At 36.0% G+C, this 17,210-nt stretch overlaps 1 protein-coding gene across 2 annotated transcripts in view; it reads right to left on the bottom strand.

The window, feature by feature from the left end:
* The window catches only part of Lars1 (leucyl-tRNA synthetase 1), a 63,631-nt gene that overhangs the window by 27,755 nt on the left and 18,666 nt on the right, over positions 1–17,210 (bottom strand). For both annotated transcript variants that reach the window (XM_074076730.1, XM_074076731.1), the window contains 12 exons: positions 15,079–15,166; positions 14,915–14,991; positions 14,133–14,186; positions 12,818–12,958; positions 11,056–11,133; positions 7,389–7,474; positions 7,240–7,305; positions 7,056–7,138; positions 6,530–6,668; positions 5,985–6,197; positions 3,755–3,812; positions 2,452–2,515 (listed from right to left, as the gene is read on the bottom strand). In XM_074076730.1, coding sequence (XP_073932831.1) covers positions 2,452–2,515; positions 3,755–3,812; positions 5,985–6,197; positions 6,530–6,668; positions 7,056–7,138; positions 7,240–7,305; positions 7,389–7,474; positions 11,056–11,133; positions 12,818–12,958; positions 14,133–14,186; positions 14,915–14,991; positions 15,079–15,166 — 1,147 coding nt within the window. The remainder of the gene's footprint in view (positions 1–2,451; positions 2,516–3,754; positions 3,813–5,984; positions 6,198–6,529; positions 6,669–7,055; positions 7,139–7,239; positions 7,306–7,388; positions 7,475–11,055; positions 11,134–12,817; positions 12,959–14,132; positions 14,187–14,914; positions 14,992–15,078; positions 15,167–17,210) is intronic.

Genomic DNA, 17,210 nt, shown 5'->3' with positions numbered 1-17,210 from the left:
GCAATAACAATAAAAACAGCATGGTACTGGTACAAAAACAGACATGAAGACCAGTGGAACAGAATAGAGGACCCAGATATGAAGCCACACAACCATAACCAACTTGTCTTTGACAAAGGAGCTAAAAATATACGATGGAGAAATACCAGCCTCTTCAACAAAAACTGCTGGGAAAACTGGTTAGCAGTCTGCAAAAAACTGAAACTAGATCCATGTATATCACCCTATACCAAGATTAACTCAAAATGGATCAAGGATCTTAATATCAGACCCAAACTCTTAAGTTGATACAGGAAAGAGTAGGAAATACTCTGGAGTTAGTAGGTATAGGTAAGAACTTTCTCAATGAAACCTCAGCAGCACAGCAACTAAGAGATAGCATAGATAAATGGGACCTCATAAAACTAAAAAGCTTCTGTTCATCAAAAGAAACGGTCTCTAAACTGAAGAGAACACCCACAGAGTGGGAGAAAATATTTGCCAGCTACACATCAGACAAAGGACTGATAACCAGAATATATAGGGAACTTAAAAAACTAAATTCTCCCAAAGTTAATGAACCAATAAGAAATGGGCATGTGAACTACACAGAACTTTCTCAAAAGAAGGAATTCAAACGGCCAGAAAACACATGAAAAAATGCTCACCATCTCTAGCAATAAAGGAAATGCAAATTAAAACCACGCTAAGATTCCACCTCACCCCTGTTAGAATAGCCATCATCAGCAACACCACCAACAACAGGTGTTGGCGAGGATGTGGGGAGAAAGGAACCCTCTTACACTGCTGGTGGGAATGTAAACTAGTACAACCACTCTGGAAAAAAATTTGGAGGCTACTTAAAAAGCTAAACATGGATGTACCATTTGATCCAGTAATACCACTCTTGGGGATATACCCAAAAGACTGTGACACAGGTTACTCCAGAGGCACCTGCACACCCATGTTTATTGCGGCACTATTCACAATAGCCAAGTTATGGAAACAGCCAAGATGCCCCACCACTGACGAATGGATTAAGAAAATGTGGTATCTATACACAATGGAATTCTATGCAGCCATGAAGAAGAACGAAATGTTATCATTCGCTGGTAAATGGATGGAATTGGAGAACATCATTCTGAGTGAGGTTAGCCTGGCCCAAAAGACCAAAAATCCTATGTTCTCCCTCATATGTGGACATTAGATCAAGGGCAAACACAACAAGGGGACTGGACTATGAGCACATGATAAAAGCGAGAGCACACAAGTGAGGGGTGAGGATAGGTAAGACACCTAAAAAACTAGCTAGCACTTGTTGCCCTTAACGCAGAGAAACTAAAGCAGATACCTTAAAGCAACTGAGGCCAATAGGAAAAGGGGAACAGGTACTAGAGAAAAGGTTAGATCAAAAAGAATTAACCTAGAAGGTAACACCTACGCACAGGAAATCAATGTGAGTCAATGCCCTGTATAGCTATCCTTATCTCAACCAGCAAAAACCCTTGTTCCTTCCTATTATGGCTTATACTCTCTCTACAACAAAATTAGAAATAAGGGCAAAATAGTTTCTGCTGGGTATTAAGGGGGGGGAGAGGGAAGGGGCGGAGTGGGTGGTAAGGGAGGGGGTGGGGGGAGGGGGGAGAAATGACCCAAGCCTTGTATGCACATATGAATAATAAAATTTTAAAAAAAATTTTTCCTGAAAAATGAGTGTTTCCAGGTTCAAACTGTGGGAATGTCAAAGAGAAAAGGTCTTGAAAAAACTTCCTGCAGACTCAGAAAGTATTTGTACAAACAAGTCTTAAATCTTAGCAATTACAGTGAGTTTCACTTAAAGACACTAAACTCAGAATTTGTTCCTGAAGAGATAAACAGTTCTTATGTTTTAATTCAAATATTACACTGTTTACACAGAAAGAAAACATGAATATTTTGAACTTTTGTTAAAAGCACAAGAAAAAAATTAAAACTTCCATTTTAAGTAGTCTCTTTAGTTTTTTTTTTTTCTGGTGGGATTGGAGTTTAACTCAGGGCTTCAAGTTTATAAAAGTAGGTGCTCTATCTCTTGAGCCACTAGTGGTAGTCTATAGACTAGACTAGTCCTTAACTAGTCTTCTATAATCTGAGGAGAAATGGACCCTATACAACAGCAGTAATAAAAATGTAAGCTAGCCAGGTGCCAGTAGCTCATACTACTATTACTAATTCTAGCTACTTGGGAGGCTGAAATTAGAAGGATCATGATTTGAGGCCAGCATGGGCAAATAGTTCACAAGACCCACCGCCAATTCCAAAAAATAACCAGAGCAAAATGGAATGGAGGTATGGCTCAAGCAGTAGAGTGCCTGCTTTGCAAGCACAGAGCCCTGAGTTCAAACCCCAGTCCCACCAAAACAAACAAACAAACAAAAAAAAATATATACATACATACGTGTTTGTATATGTATATAGATAAATATATACACTCACCATCAGCTGAAAATTTGTCAACAGCTTGGGTCAAAGTGAGGAAGTTGCCTGTAGATTTTGACATCTGAAATAGAAGGTCAATGATCAGGCATTAGTAAGAATATAAATAAAATAAAACAAAATAAATCATTCAAATTAAATTAATTAGGTTGGCCATAATGAGATAAAAACAAAAAAGAATTCAAAACATGGAAAGGAAGTCATTCTCATTCGCTCTAGAGATGATCTGTTTTTAGTCTACTGAAAATATACTCCTTTTCTAATAAAATTTACTATCACTTTCACTACAGAGGTTATGTCTGACACTCAGAGTCCTGTGATTTCACACTAGCCTATACCATCCCCTGGTAACTGGGTTAAGACATGTGAAACAATTCCCCTATAACTAGAAAATTTCAGTTGGTTACATAAGGAAGAGTTTTTCAACACTCAGAGTCATTCAGAAATGGAATGGACTAGCTCATGAGGTTTGAGTTGGGATTTCAGGAGCTATGCTGTCATCACGTTAATGACAGTTGTTTGAGTTATGCTGTGTCCTAGGGCTGTGCATCTAGGGAAGCACCATGAACAGCCTAGCAATCTTTAATGCTTTAAATTTGTTTTATTGTAATTTCGCTGATTCCAAAGAGGTGACCATTATATCAATTCTCTGCTATACACTAATAAAGATACCACAATAATGTTCAGATAGACAAATGAAGGATCATTTAATAAGATGAATATATGTCATTTGCTTAACATGGTGGCACATGCCAGCACACTTAGGAAACAAAGGCAAAAAAGATCTCAACTTTGAAGCCACCTTGAGCTACATAAGGAGTTTCAAGTAAATCTGGGTGACTTGGGGAGAGCCTGTCTCAAAAAATGTATTTTACATATATATACAGATGTTTATATGTATTTATATATACATAGACACAGAGAAGAAATGGGTTCAATAATCTCTCCCCTCGATGAAAGAGAGCAGTAGAGTGAATTCAAGTATGAATTACATGATACACTGTAAGAACCTTTGTAAATGCTACAATGTATCCCCACCCAGCACAATAAAAATAAATAAAAATAAATCTCCCCTCAATAGGATCTCTTCCACTTGCTCAATTTTCTTCTTTTCTTGTTTTGCCACTTGCTCTGTTTTAAAGATTAAAATTTAGTTTATGCTGTTAGTCCTAAAGATTTCAGATAAAAGGTTTTTAATTCTCATTAATTCCTATTTTTATTTCTCCCATTTAGAAAAAGTTCAACTTCCTAACTCAAAAGCCTTCCACAGAATTTTAACTTTTCAGGAAGCAGGGAGCCTCACCTTCTCAGAGTTGAGGAGGAGGTGTCCATTTGCTCTCACAGCCACAGGCCACTTGTCACTTCACAGGCAAATGTTTCAAGACAGAAAAATTAAAGAAAGATTACAGCTTAGGCTTAAAATTTTGAGGCAAACGTTAATAGATCAGTAAATGTCTCCTAAAACATGTACAAGGATATATACTGCAATCTGTGGTTTTTATTTATAGTGTGTGTAGAAATCAAACTGAGACCCTAGCACATGCCAGGAATGTTCCACCACTGAGCAATACCACCACAACCAACACCACCACCGAAGGACTGGCTATATAAATTACAATGCGGACATACAATAATCTAACATTAAAAAAAAAATAGGTAGGGCTGTGTGTATGAATACAAAAAGATCTTAAAAACATACTGCTAGGCAAAAAAATCAAACAAAGAAGCACATGTTATGTGGCTTCTTCACATAAATTTAAATATATAGATATCTAATTTCAGTATATACATAAAACATTTTTTTCCAGAAGAAGTCACAAATAATAGCAGTGATGAACTCTGGGAAGTACAGCTGCATACACACAACCTTTTATCTTTTTTTTTTTTTTGGCACGACTGGGTTTTGAACTCAGGGCTTTGCATTTGCTAAGCAGGTGCTCTACCACTTGAGCCATGCCTCCAAGAGATTTTGGAGTCTCATAAGTTCTTTGCCTGGGCAGACTTTGAACAATGATCATCCCTATCTCAGCCTCTCAAGTAGCTAGAATTATAGGTGTAAGCCACCAGCAGTCCAGCTACTTTTTACTTTTTTAGATACTCTTCATTTTCAAGCTTGAGTACACTCATTCATTCATTCATTCTAGCAATGAGATCAGAGAGGCACAAATCCCTTCCAGAGCCAGATTCTCTGGATCTGCATCCTGGGTCTGCCATTAATAGCTAGGTAAATTGGGTTATTTGACCTCTTTGTGCCTCAACAAAATTCCTTGTCTATAAAATGGGGATATAACAGATTTTCCTCAGAAAGTTGTAGAAGCCAGGTGCTGGTGGCTCATGCCTGTAATCCCAGCACTCAGGAGACAGAGATCAGAAGGATTAAGGTTAGAAGCCAGCAAATAGTTCACAAAACCCTATCTCAAAAAACCCTTCATAAAAAAAAGGCTGGTGAAGTGGTTCAAGGTGTAGGCCCTGAGTTCAAACCCCAGTACCCCCCAAAAAAAAGTTGTAGGGAGGGCTGCCTCAAGTGATTAAGTGCCTGACTAAGGAAGCATGAGGCCAGGAGTTCAAACACCAATACCACCAAAAAAATTGTAGTCAGAGTTAAAACAGTTATCAAAAGTGACAAGAACAGTGCATGGCACAAGCACTTGATGATATTCCTTCTTACTTTTTTTAAAAAACTAATAAATTGGTACAAGGGGATAAAAACTCATTAGTAAAAGTTCCTTCTGAGATACTCAATTTCTCTAAAAATACATTTTAAACAACAGAAAAAAGTAACTGCATGACAAGTAGTATAAGAACTACATTAGATTTATTCCTCAATTTCAAAATCTTCCTTTCATTCTTGAGAAAAAAACAGTGTCATTCTAAACACAAGAAGTCATATGAAATTGTTTTGGTTTTATAAAATAAAAATTGGACAAATTGAGGGTTTGTTTCTTTAGTTACTTAATGCACTAGAGAGAAAAACAAAGCTGTATGTGGCTCAAGAGAGAAGCGGCTGGAAGGACTACCCTGGAGCACACAAACAGTGCAGACCCAGCTTCTAGTCAGAACACTATTACCATGTAATGCTGGAACTTTGGGGATCCCACTACAAAAGGGAAGGTTCCTACCAATTCTAACATTCCGAGCCAGGTCTTAAATTGTCTTTATTCCTGAATCTAACAGATCAAATGAATTACTAGCACACACCAATGCACCTAAAATAGGATGACACCCTTTGGTGGCCTGAGGTAAGTATAAAGATTTCTAGATATCAGATAGTAAGAGGTGTGCCTTCTTTTTTAGTATACATTTAATTAACAAAAATAATGAACTGGAAAGTCTGACTAATACTCTCCACAATAATTTCTTAGATATGCAATGCCTTAAGATACCCTCAGTGAAAGGCTGTGGCTGTGGCTCCAGTGGCGGAGCACCTGCCTAGCAAATGCTAAGGCCCCGAGTTCAAACCCAGTACAGCCAAGAAGAAAAGATACCCTCAGTGACCATCAATAAATCTAGTCCACATCTGTTTCAGCATTCACCTTTGTTCCGGCCACACAGCCACATGATTATAAAGGAAATAGGAAAGATGATTTGGAATAAGATCCTTGCCAGAAGTTCGAAGATCCACAGGATACCAGAACTCAAACTCTTCCTTTAACCGATCTACTTTTTCCTTTGGGATCTGAGTCTTAGGAAACGGAGCATCCTTGAAGAAAACATAATCCCAAACTTCCTTGGTCATCTGTTGCGGTCTGTATTAAAACAAACAAACAAATTAGCAAACAACATATAACTACGATTTCCTTGAAAGAATCAAAATTTTAATCTAACCATGAGCTAGGAATCTTTCTTAATATAGTAATAGCATCAAACAAGGACAATAGACTTCCATAAGACTGAAAAATGGACAATAATAGGGAAGGGGCTATTTATTAATTGTTCTCAATTCCATAGTAAAAAACCAAAATTCTGCTAACTGAATTCTTATGAAAATTAAATATAAAATAAATCTTTCAATATGTAAATCAAAAGATCACAACACTTGCTAACAAACTACATTTCTTTACCTTAATTATTTACCAACCTGATGCCCAGTGGAGACTCTGCCTGTCCACTCAAGTGACCCCCCTGCAACAAGTGTGCAACTGTGTAAAACGCCATGTAAATAGTGGAATCTGAGAGAGATTCAATCAGCCACTGCTCATCCCAAGGCAGGCGAGTGCCTGCAATATCAGAAGAAGAAAATTAACGTATAAACAATTCATCCTCCATCCAGAGAATACACATTTTCACGAAGATGGCTATAGCACTTACAAAGCTACTGACTTAGGAAGTTCTCAAATTCTACTTGAATAATTAATAAAAATAAAATAGCAGACAAAACCCAAAATGGATGAAGTCTTCCTATGAAAATCACATCATAAATCCTATGCGGTCTAACGAGGACCTATTCCTACCACCAGTTATGTGGTAGGAGATCACATCCTCATTTCTCTCACCCTCTAACCAAAGCCTGACACTTCTTCCTAGAAGATGGGCACAAAAGGGTAAAAGTGTATATTGCTACTAAGGCAAAGTCACCCAAACAGAAATGTATGAAGTTTGCTTACCTAAACCATAAGTTCTGGAGCAAGCATGATCTTGTAACCAATCTAAGGAAGCTTCAAAATTCCTCCTGGCCTCCTCACAGAATCTAAAAAGAATAAAAAATTAAGTGTCTCCTTCACCTCTATTATCCCTCTATCATCTTCCATGTTTCTCATATCCTGTCCTTTTCCCCACCTCCCATCTTACGTTTCCAGGTTCTTCAAGCACTGAGATGTCTGTTTTTTCCAATTTTCTTCTCCATAATCCAAGTACCTGGGAGTGGCCAGATTATTATTATTTTTAAGTCAGATATGATAAAAATGACTAACAATTTTCTTGCTATAAGATAGACTAACCACTGATCACACAGAGCCACAACGCATTCATCCAAAGACCTGGACATGACTTGTTTCTCTGGTTCCATGTAAATAAGTGCATCTCCCTAAATGAGGGTAAATAGAAATGTGTCAGATGTCAAATCAATTTCCACTCCTTGGGGATGATAAAAGTAATTACTTCTTAAAAAACTGCTATACCCCCAATAACCAAAACACATTTTTTACTGTCTCCCCTCTTCCCAGAGTTGACGCTCTCTGCCTTTCCTCCTATACAACACTTGCTTTTGAAAAAAGCACCTTGATAAAGTGAATTACTTTCCCTAGCCACTGATTATTCTTTTTCAGTGAAAAATGAAAAACTCATAGCATTTTCTAATGTGTGACAGGAAGGCTTCCTATGCAAATACAAAGAAAACAGACAAATTTTTTTTTTAATAAAGATTAACCATGAAAGACCCTGTTACTAAAACTTTATAGTGCCATGAAAGATTCCCACTAGAAAACTACAAATTCTATTTTATTTTTACAAAATATAAGTATCTCTTGGCTGGAGGTGTGGCTTGAGCAATAGGGCACCTGCTTTACATGCAGGAAACCCTGAGTTCAAACTCAAGTTCTACCAAAAAAAAAAAAAGGCAAAAAGCTCATCACCGTATTGGTTTCTTGTGATTTCTTCCAGAAAAAATGTTCATGCATATATGAAATCAGGTGTCTATATCTATATATTTAAATCTACAAAAGGATACCATATATATGTGTATATATATGCATATATGTAGACACACATACATATACATACATATACATTTTAATGTACAAACATTTCGGGCTAGGATAACTTTCGAAAATAAAATTCAGTATTGTTATTCATAAATGTTTCACTGCTCTGTATTTTTAATGTAATTCTTCATGCTAAAATTAAATAGCTAGAATAGACCTTTAACTCCCTCTCAAAATTCTGATAATTGGCAAGAGGATTTTTTTTTTTTTTATGGAATGAATCTACAAAGACAAGAAGAATGGGTGAAGAAAAATATCAACCAAGTGACAATTCCTACTCACATAGCAAAAAAGGTTCCTTTTTGGGTTTTTTTCTAAAGGGGGAAGCAGTGCTGGAGATTGGACACAGGGCCTTGTACATGCTAGGCAACTATTATATATCACTTGAGCTACATCCCTTTTGCTTTTGAGACAGGGTCTCACTGCTACCTTTGCCAGGACTGGCAGCAAACTAGGGATCCCCTTGCCTCTGCCTCCCAAGTAACTGGGATTACAGATATGTCACTACACCCAGCTCAAAAAGATTCCTTTTTGTACCCAAATATCTTAAATAACAAGTCTTCCTCAGAGAAAAAAAGAATAAGACTTCATATGCATGAAATAAGAATTGCATCCCATAAAAAGAGGGATCATTCAGAAAACAAGAATCAGCTATTGTGGTGATGGGGATTGCCTGAGGCATGCTCCAGCACCGAGCTGCACCTACAGCCCCAAAATCAGCTCTTTAATTGGCCTCGAGTTGATAATTGTTGAAGCTGAGTGACAGGTATGCAGGAATTTATCATACTACTCTATTTTTTGTACATCTGAAAACTGCCATGTGAAGATTATTTTTTAAATAAATTTTTAGAAATTTAAAACTCAAGAAGAAAAAGTTGATAGACTCTCCCACAAAGAAGAGCAAAAAGTAGATTGAGTGCAGTAGCTCACTCTGTAATCCCAGCTACTTGAGAGCCAGAGATGCGGATCACAATTTGAGGCCAGCTCCTGCAAAGAAAGTTATCAAGACCTCCAACTAAATCAATAAGCCAGGTGTGGTGGTTCACACCCGTGGATTCCTGTTGTAGTAGGAGGTCCATGGTCTGAGGCTGGCCCCCAGCAAAAACAGGAGTCCCTACCTGAAAAACAACCAAAAAGCAAAAGGGGTTGGGTAAATACATAGCAAGTCTAGTGAGCTTCCCTAGCAAGCCTGAGGCCCTGAGTTCAAAACCCAGAATTGAAAAAAAAAAAAAGTCAAGAAAATTTCCCGAAATTGAAGAACACAAGTTTCCAGAGGAACCCACTGAGCAGCCAGCAGAATGAGTAAAAACTGAATCAATCTTTATCAAGGCAGATCACCATGAAATTTCAGAATTTCATGATGGGAGGAAAAGAGATTCTACAACCTTCCAGAGTTGGGACAAAACAAGTCACAAACTATCACTGTTACTACCAGAATAGTTTGGATCCTGCTGCCTCAGTTTCCTGAGCAGCTGAGTCTACAGTTTCACACCAGCATACATAGTTAGACTAAGCAGTATCAGTGAACTACAAAACCATGGAGTAATGCCCTTACATTTTTAAGGAAAGATTATTCCCAACCAAGAATTCTCTACCCAGTGAATCAAATACTAATGTAAAAGAAAGATACTTTAGACATGGAAAGTCACAAAAATTTACCTTACAGGCACCTTTGCACAGGGAAGCTACTAGAAACACAGCTTCACCAACATGAGAAAATAAGAAAGAAGCAACAGAATCAAGGAAACAGAGATCCAATTCAAAAGAAGCAAAGGGGATTCTTAGTAATGGTAAAGAAACATCCCAGATGGCATCAGTGCACCAGGACAGTACTAGCAACCAGTGGAGATTAAATAAGCCAGAAGGCTCTGGGAGAGCTTTCTTTAAGATGGAAACAATAACATATTGAAATGTCTGAAGAGACCAAGAAAAGAAATATATACTTAGGAGAAATAGAACATTAAACATATATTAACATATTTTTAACACAGTAACTCCAGGAAAAAAACAAAATCAGAAGAGAAAATTCTCACTACATAACTATATAACTGGATTATCTCAAAATGTAAACAATGGATGGAGATGTGACTCAAGTGGTAGAGCACTTGCCTAGCAAGCACAAGGCCCTGAGTTCAAACTCCAATACCATACACACACAAAAAAAAGTAAACCATGAGTATTAATCTAGCACAAATTGTAACTACATTACAAAGATAGAGGATGAAGAAGTTTATGCAAATGTGGCAAGGGAGGGACTAGGAAGTCAGTGGCTGATCCTAAATCTGAAAAAAAAAAAATTACTCTATTAGCATTTAGATTAAAGATCTATACAAAATGGGGACATCAATATTAAAAAAAGCAATATAGCTAAAAGAGGTTCCCTCCAACAAAGTAAAATTTAAGAGAATGTGGGAGGATAGAGAAGAAACTTGTTTTTTTTTCTTTTTTTTAATAAGCCTAACAGACCATCAGTTCTTTATATTATACATATATGTAACTACCAAAAATACAAATTTGAAGAGTTAAGGAGTTAAGTAGCTAAGTAGAAGAGAGTTATGACAAAATTGGAGAAGTAAAGTAAGGTGAAAATGGAAAATAAGGCACCACACAAGAGAAGAATATGACTACCATACCAGTATCTAAATTAGTCATTGCCAGAATATCATTCAAGTTCTCTTTATGTGCTTTGCACATGTCAGCATTAGAACACTACCTTCATCAACATCACAGCTGGGGATGTTCAAGCTAAATGAATTGCCAAATATACCTATTTTCTGCCAAAAATTCCACACTGTCTTTAATATAGCTCCAAGTTTTACCACAGAAGTCACTGTCAATAATACCATTAAGTCTATTAATTAACAGCTCTTCCAAAATAGCCTTCAGAGAATAGTCTATCACATACAGCATCAATCATCCTTTTCTGAATAGGCTTCTTTACGTCTTGGATCTTTTGTCCTTTAAATCCATCTACCAACATTACCTAAAAGGATGAGAAGGGGGAAAAATACATACATAACAATTAAAACTTGCTTTGAGAATCCCCCTCAAATTTTTCCTAACTAAATTTACTTCCACTGTCCAAACCAAACTACTTTTAGTGTAAAATTTATCACGTTTATAATCGTGGCTTTTTATCTTGGGATAGGTCAGACAACTAATATTTATAACATACTCGTTTTTAAGTATAACTGTGATAGCTGTTACGAGCTTGATTAGGAACCCATACTCATTTCTTCTTCAGGTTTCCACATGGAGAAGATGCAGCTCTGCTAACTCATGTCATTGCTATGGTTTTAGGAGAGGGAACTGAGCAAATGCTACCTCTATGCTTCTCTTCTAACCCTTCCTACTATGGGCCTGCTGCAGGCCTAATGTTTTTCAAGTCTGCCTTTTACTCGAAGAGCAAATTAAATTTCAGGGCAAAATATTAGCTAACCCTCTGTTGCCACCCTTTACGACCCTAGGCCATAATCCCCTTACAGCTATCTTTGGTTTAAAAAAAAAAGCTTATGGCTTCTACTGATCTGACTCTCACATCTCTCTCAAATAATTTCTATTTTAGGTGGAAAAGGCGTACATTATTTTTTGATCTTCCAACTGCTAACATACCAAATGCTTCATTATGTATTTAATTTAATATTATGAAGTTATATTTAGTGATGATTGTATTGCACAAATCCTGAAGCTAAGCTGCCTAGTTTGAATTCCAATTCTGTCACTGATCCTGAGTAAACAGTTACCTGCTTTATCCCTCAGTTTCCTAATCTATAAGCTGTGGATGACAATACCTATTACACAGGGTTATTCTGTGAATTAAATAAGTCAATGTATAAGTACTATATAATGTTGGCTCTTAGTATCACTCAAAATATAAAGGTCACTTAAAAAACACATATAATTCTTGGTTATCTAGGAAAATGATGGAAAGATAAAAATAAAAAACATTTTCAATGGAGCCATTAAAAATCTTCATTTCAACTTCAAGAGGGTAACAATCTGGTTAAAGTTTCACTTTCTCTAGCTAGTTTTCTTTCCATGGACATCTAAGCCACACTGAAATGCACAATTGAGAAAAGAAAGGTTCCATACATGTTTGTTTGCTCACCTGGCATTTAGTGGGCATTAAAAAGTAAATGAATGGACTGAATGCAACAGCTTAACCGAAATATAAACTCCTTAATTAAAAGCAAAAGAAGGGAGAAGTCATTTTTATGCAATAAACCTTCAAGGTTTATAGCACAATAAAATGAGCTAATTTTAAATATCACCTCAAGAAATTCATTCCTTAGTCTTTGCTCCCATTTCCTGCACGAGGGCCAGGAGATGTTTCTTTTCCTCTCTCCCCCTTTGTCTACATTTTATCCTATTATTCTAAAATAAATCTTTGCTAAAACATCAAAAAAAAGAAAGAAAGAAAAAGAAATTCATTCCTTAGAGATTCCCAGAGAGCAAAAAAAAAAAATGTAATTTCTGGAAATGTTTTTAGCTTAAAGACATGATAAAAACCAGAAGTTTAGAAATAAAACATAATCTATTAATCTCTTTCAGATCAATGTATTACTGAAACCACATTCAATTTTTCTTTTCTCTTTTTCAAAATGATTAAGAAGAAAATCACAGAACATGGAGCAAATCAAATAAAAACAATAAAAATTGCCACTTACACCTTCATAAAATCCTTTCAGATACAATTTCTCCTTTGCTTCTGTAAGTTTTTCTCGGTCATTCTGACTCTGAATTTTCAACTCATCACAAATAGTTACGGCAGCAAGATTTCCAAAACCTGGAATTTCAAGGATTGGTACCTACACAGAACAGCAATATCAAAAATATATTCACACTTAATGAAAATTTAAAAAGGCACTATAGGGCACAGTCCTTTTGCCTCTAATGTCCAGTGAAGTCATTTCAAATGTTACATATCACTACAGCAGTGGCACACATTAAGTAATCAGAGGACTAACTTGCATGTGCATGTGTCCTCTCCTCACCACAGGAATCAAACCAGGTGTACCAACCCCATCCCACTCTCCTATTACACAACTACTCCAGCTCTCAATCTCCATCAACATAGTTAACTAAATTAAATAAGGTTGCAACAATGTAAACACCTATTTTCGTGGAGGGTCTTGCTTTTGATTTATATTAAATCTTAGGGAATTTTTTGTATTTTTTTTTTTTTGCTGTGCTGGGATTTGAACCCAGGGTTTATACCTTGAACTACTTCACCAGACCTTATTTTTTGTGTGATGGGTTTTTTTGAGAGAGGGTCTTGTGGCACTATTTGCCCAGGCTGGCTGTGAACCGCAATCCTCCTGATCTTTGCTTCCTGGGTAGCTAGGATTATAGGCATAAGCAATGGGCACCCAGCTCTTCCAGATTTTTTTTTTCTTCTGCTTTTCTGTGGTGATGAGGATTGAATCCAGGGCCCTGTGCATGTTAGGCAAAGTACTCTATCTATCACCACTGAGCTACATCCCTTGCTAAATCATCTGAATTCTTCATGAAAATTATTTTGCCAGTAATTTATTTTTCTTCTGCAGGCACTAATGTGAAAACACAAGAAACAAAACAGTTGGAGAAGATTTTGTTGAAGATATTATGGTTATGAATAAACACTCATTAGTAACATAGCAATTTCTGTCTTTAGAAGACAGGAAATCAGTCATAGTAAAAAACAAGCTAATATAAAATTGATGATACTAAAAAGCTGTTTGTTGCAGAACTGCAGGTGCCAGGTGGTAAGAAAATGCTTATTGTTCGCTTTTTTCTGGCTGTTATCTGACACAAGCAGATATCAAATTAAAGTGAGTAAATCCTTAAACAAATTTCCTTATTTTCATACTCCCATCAATTATTTAATTTTGTTACAAGGAAAGCATGTTAGCTCTTTCTTCTTCTCTGATAAAGAAATGAATGTGATTTAAATTAAAAAAAAGAAAGAAATGACTGAATACTGTGAATCATCCATGTACTCACTGGCTCAAATGGCAGGACCATGTCATCTTTAATTCCATACTTTGCTCTTAAGGCCTACAAAAAATTTAAAAAGTTAACATTATTGCTCAACACTTTATAGATATAATCATTAAGAGAAGCAAATTCCAAACTTTTTTTGGTTTTTGAAACAGAGTATTGCAATGTAACCCAGACTAGCCTCCAACTTGAGATTTTCCTGCTTTGGCTGCCCAAGTGCTAGGATTATAGATGGGTGTCATGAGAACTTTACTAACCAAACTTTAACTATTATTTGTTCTCCTTTCCATAAATAAAAAATTTTTTAGCTTGACCAAATACCACAAGAAGGGATCTGCAACCTTTTAAAATTCAATAACTTAAATTACTGTGAATGTCTTAAGTGATGAAACTGTACAGCCAAATGTAAAAATGGACACAGACACAAATACACATCACTTAAATTAAGGTTCATACTCTTCATTGCAATGAAAATCTAAAGATCAGAAAGCTTTTTGAAAATTCCATGAAACATTATCTTCAAAATTCCAACCACAGAAAGTAAGTACATAAACAAACAAAAAAAAGATAGCAGTTTAAAAATAAATGTCTATCTTTTTTTTAATTTTCTTTTTTGGCACTGACACTGCACCCAGGGCCCTCTATAAGCTAGGCAAGAGCTCTACCACTGAGTTACATCCCAGCCCAAATGTCTATCTTTTTAACCTAGTCTGAACAGCATAGTTTGGCGGTACCTCAGCAATGATGGTGAACACAAAATAAGAACATGAAATTCAAATACTTACTTGTTTTTTCTTCAAATCTCTGAAGGCAGCAAGGTCATCAGGGGAGTCAGAGGGAACACTTGTAACCACACCAGTGCCTTATAAAAGAAAGCATGGTATTCAGTATTCACTATTAGAACCACAATGAGATTACCAAAGTATTTCTAGAAATAAATAAACTCTACCTTTATCTTCCTTAATGGTGAGCATTGGGAGAACATAGATCACTTTATAGGATGTTAAAGGTGCAGAAAGTGATGCACCAAGAATTTCCTGCATAAGAAGATCAGCAGAAAAGGTGAAGAAATATATTTGTAACCATTAAAATTTGAAGCAATATTAGTATTTTAAGTCAAATATTAGTATCTTAAGCCCAAGAAAATAGTAATCAAAAATACACATGAAAAAATTCATGAGCTCTACTATTGCACAACATGGTAACTACTTTTAATAACAATGTATTGTATAGTGGAAAATCACTACGCGATTTTAAGTGTTCTCACAACAAAAAATGACAAATGTGTGTAAGGTACTGCATTTGTTAGTTTGATTTGACCACTCTACAATGTATACATATTTCAAAACATGTTGTACACCATAAATATATAGTTTTTTTCAATTTAAAATATATATAAAAGATATATGAAGTAAAATAAAACCCCATTATTTTATAGCTACTACACTAAAAATAATTTAAAATAATTACAATACCTAAATGTGGCAATGTTATGATAAATTTAGTATACCGAGGCATCGCTGTGACATTGTACTCCTTAAGAAAAACAATGTAGGAAACTATAGCAACAGCCATAAATGTTCACAAAACTCAGATCCCTCAAAGAAATATTTTTTCTTTGAGAAACCTGCCAAATGCTTAGTTAATTGTACTAGCAAAACCTGGAAACCACTTAAGCTTTCAATAACAGAAAAATCATGTAATAAAATGTCATATCAACAAGACTGACTATTACACATCCATCTTAAATGATAATTATGGATATAAACTATAGTGAAAATGATTTCTAGTGTCTTGAAAAAAAATTTGGAGATTCAGCAATATTGAACCCACATGGAAACAAACACTTTGCAGCTGCTCGCTTTAAGTAAGGAACACACTTTCATTCCACACAGGTCCTGGCCATTACACACACACACACACACACACACACACACACGCGCACACACACACACACACACAGACAGATATAGAATTTACAGTGATATGGGTGATGGATAAATAACATAACAGTTTTAAAGGTGAAATCTACCTTTTAATTTTTAACATCCATGTTCCTCATTCCAAAGTTTGCTCATATTAACATGGTAAGAAGGTACATTAAGAACAGGAAACAAGCCGGGTGCTGGTGGCTCACGCCTGTGATCCTAACCACCCAGGAGGCAGAGATCAGGAAGATTGCAGTTCAAAGCCAACCCTGGTCAAATAGTTCACAAGACTCTATCTCGATAAAACTCTTCCCAAAAAAAGGGCTGGTGCAGTGGCTCAAGGTGAAGGCCCTGAGTTCAAGCCTCAGTACCACACACACACACACACACACACACACACACACACACAAAGAACAGGAAACAATATATGTCACTAATAATGTTCCCAAGAACTTCTCAGACAAAACTGCCACAGAAGGAACTAATGAGATGTGGTAACAGATTCTTAAAGAAAAAGACAAGAAACAATTCAAATATCCATTGTGATACAGCCAAACAATGGAGTAATATGTAGCTATAAAAAAAAAAGAAAGAAAAAAGACAGAAAAAGGAAGCTATTTATGTACTGATAAAAGAAAGCAAGATGCAGCACATATATAAAGTATATTGCCATTTGTGTACAAGAGGGAGAAAGAATACATATGCATATATTTGCTTGTTTACACATAAAATATTTCTGGAAGGACATACAAAACACAGATATTATTAACTACCCCTGAAAGGGGGAACTAAGTGACTAGGGGCATCTTTTTCCTTTTTCTTTTTTTGACAGTGCTTGGGATTGAACCCAAAGCCTCATACATCCTAGGAAAATGTTCTGCCACTGAGCTACACCCCAACCCACAAAGGGTATCTTTTACATCTTTTTGTGTTTTTGAATTTTGAGCCTTATGTATATATAACAATATAATAGAGCTTAAAAAGAGAGGCAGTACTTTACTCATATTTCTCTTTTAAAAGATCACATACTTAAGATACCAAAGATCATTATTAACTAAATAAGAGAAAACAATCTTAGAAATGCTAGTAATTAAATAAATTATGAAGATAAGAACTACATAACTGCTCAGGTTTAATTAACATCAACCAAGAC

This window comes from Castor canadensis, chromosome 6 (assembly GCF_047511655.1).
Source record: "Castor canadensis chromosome 6, mCasCan1.hap1v2, whole genome shotgun sequence".
Taxonomy (NCBI): domain Eukaryota; kingdom Metazoa; phylum Chordata; class Mammalia; order Rodentia; family Castoridae; genus Castor; species Castor canadensis.
This window is presented reverse-complemented; position numbering and strand designations above follow the sequence as displayed.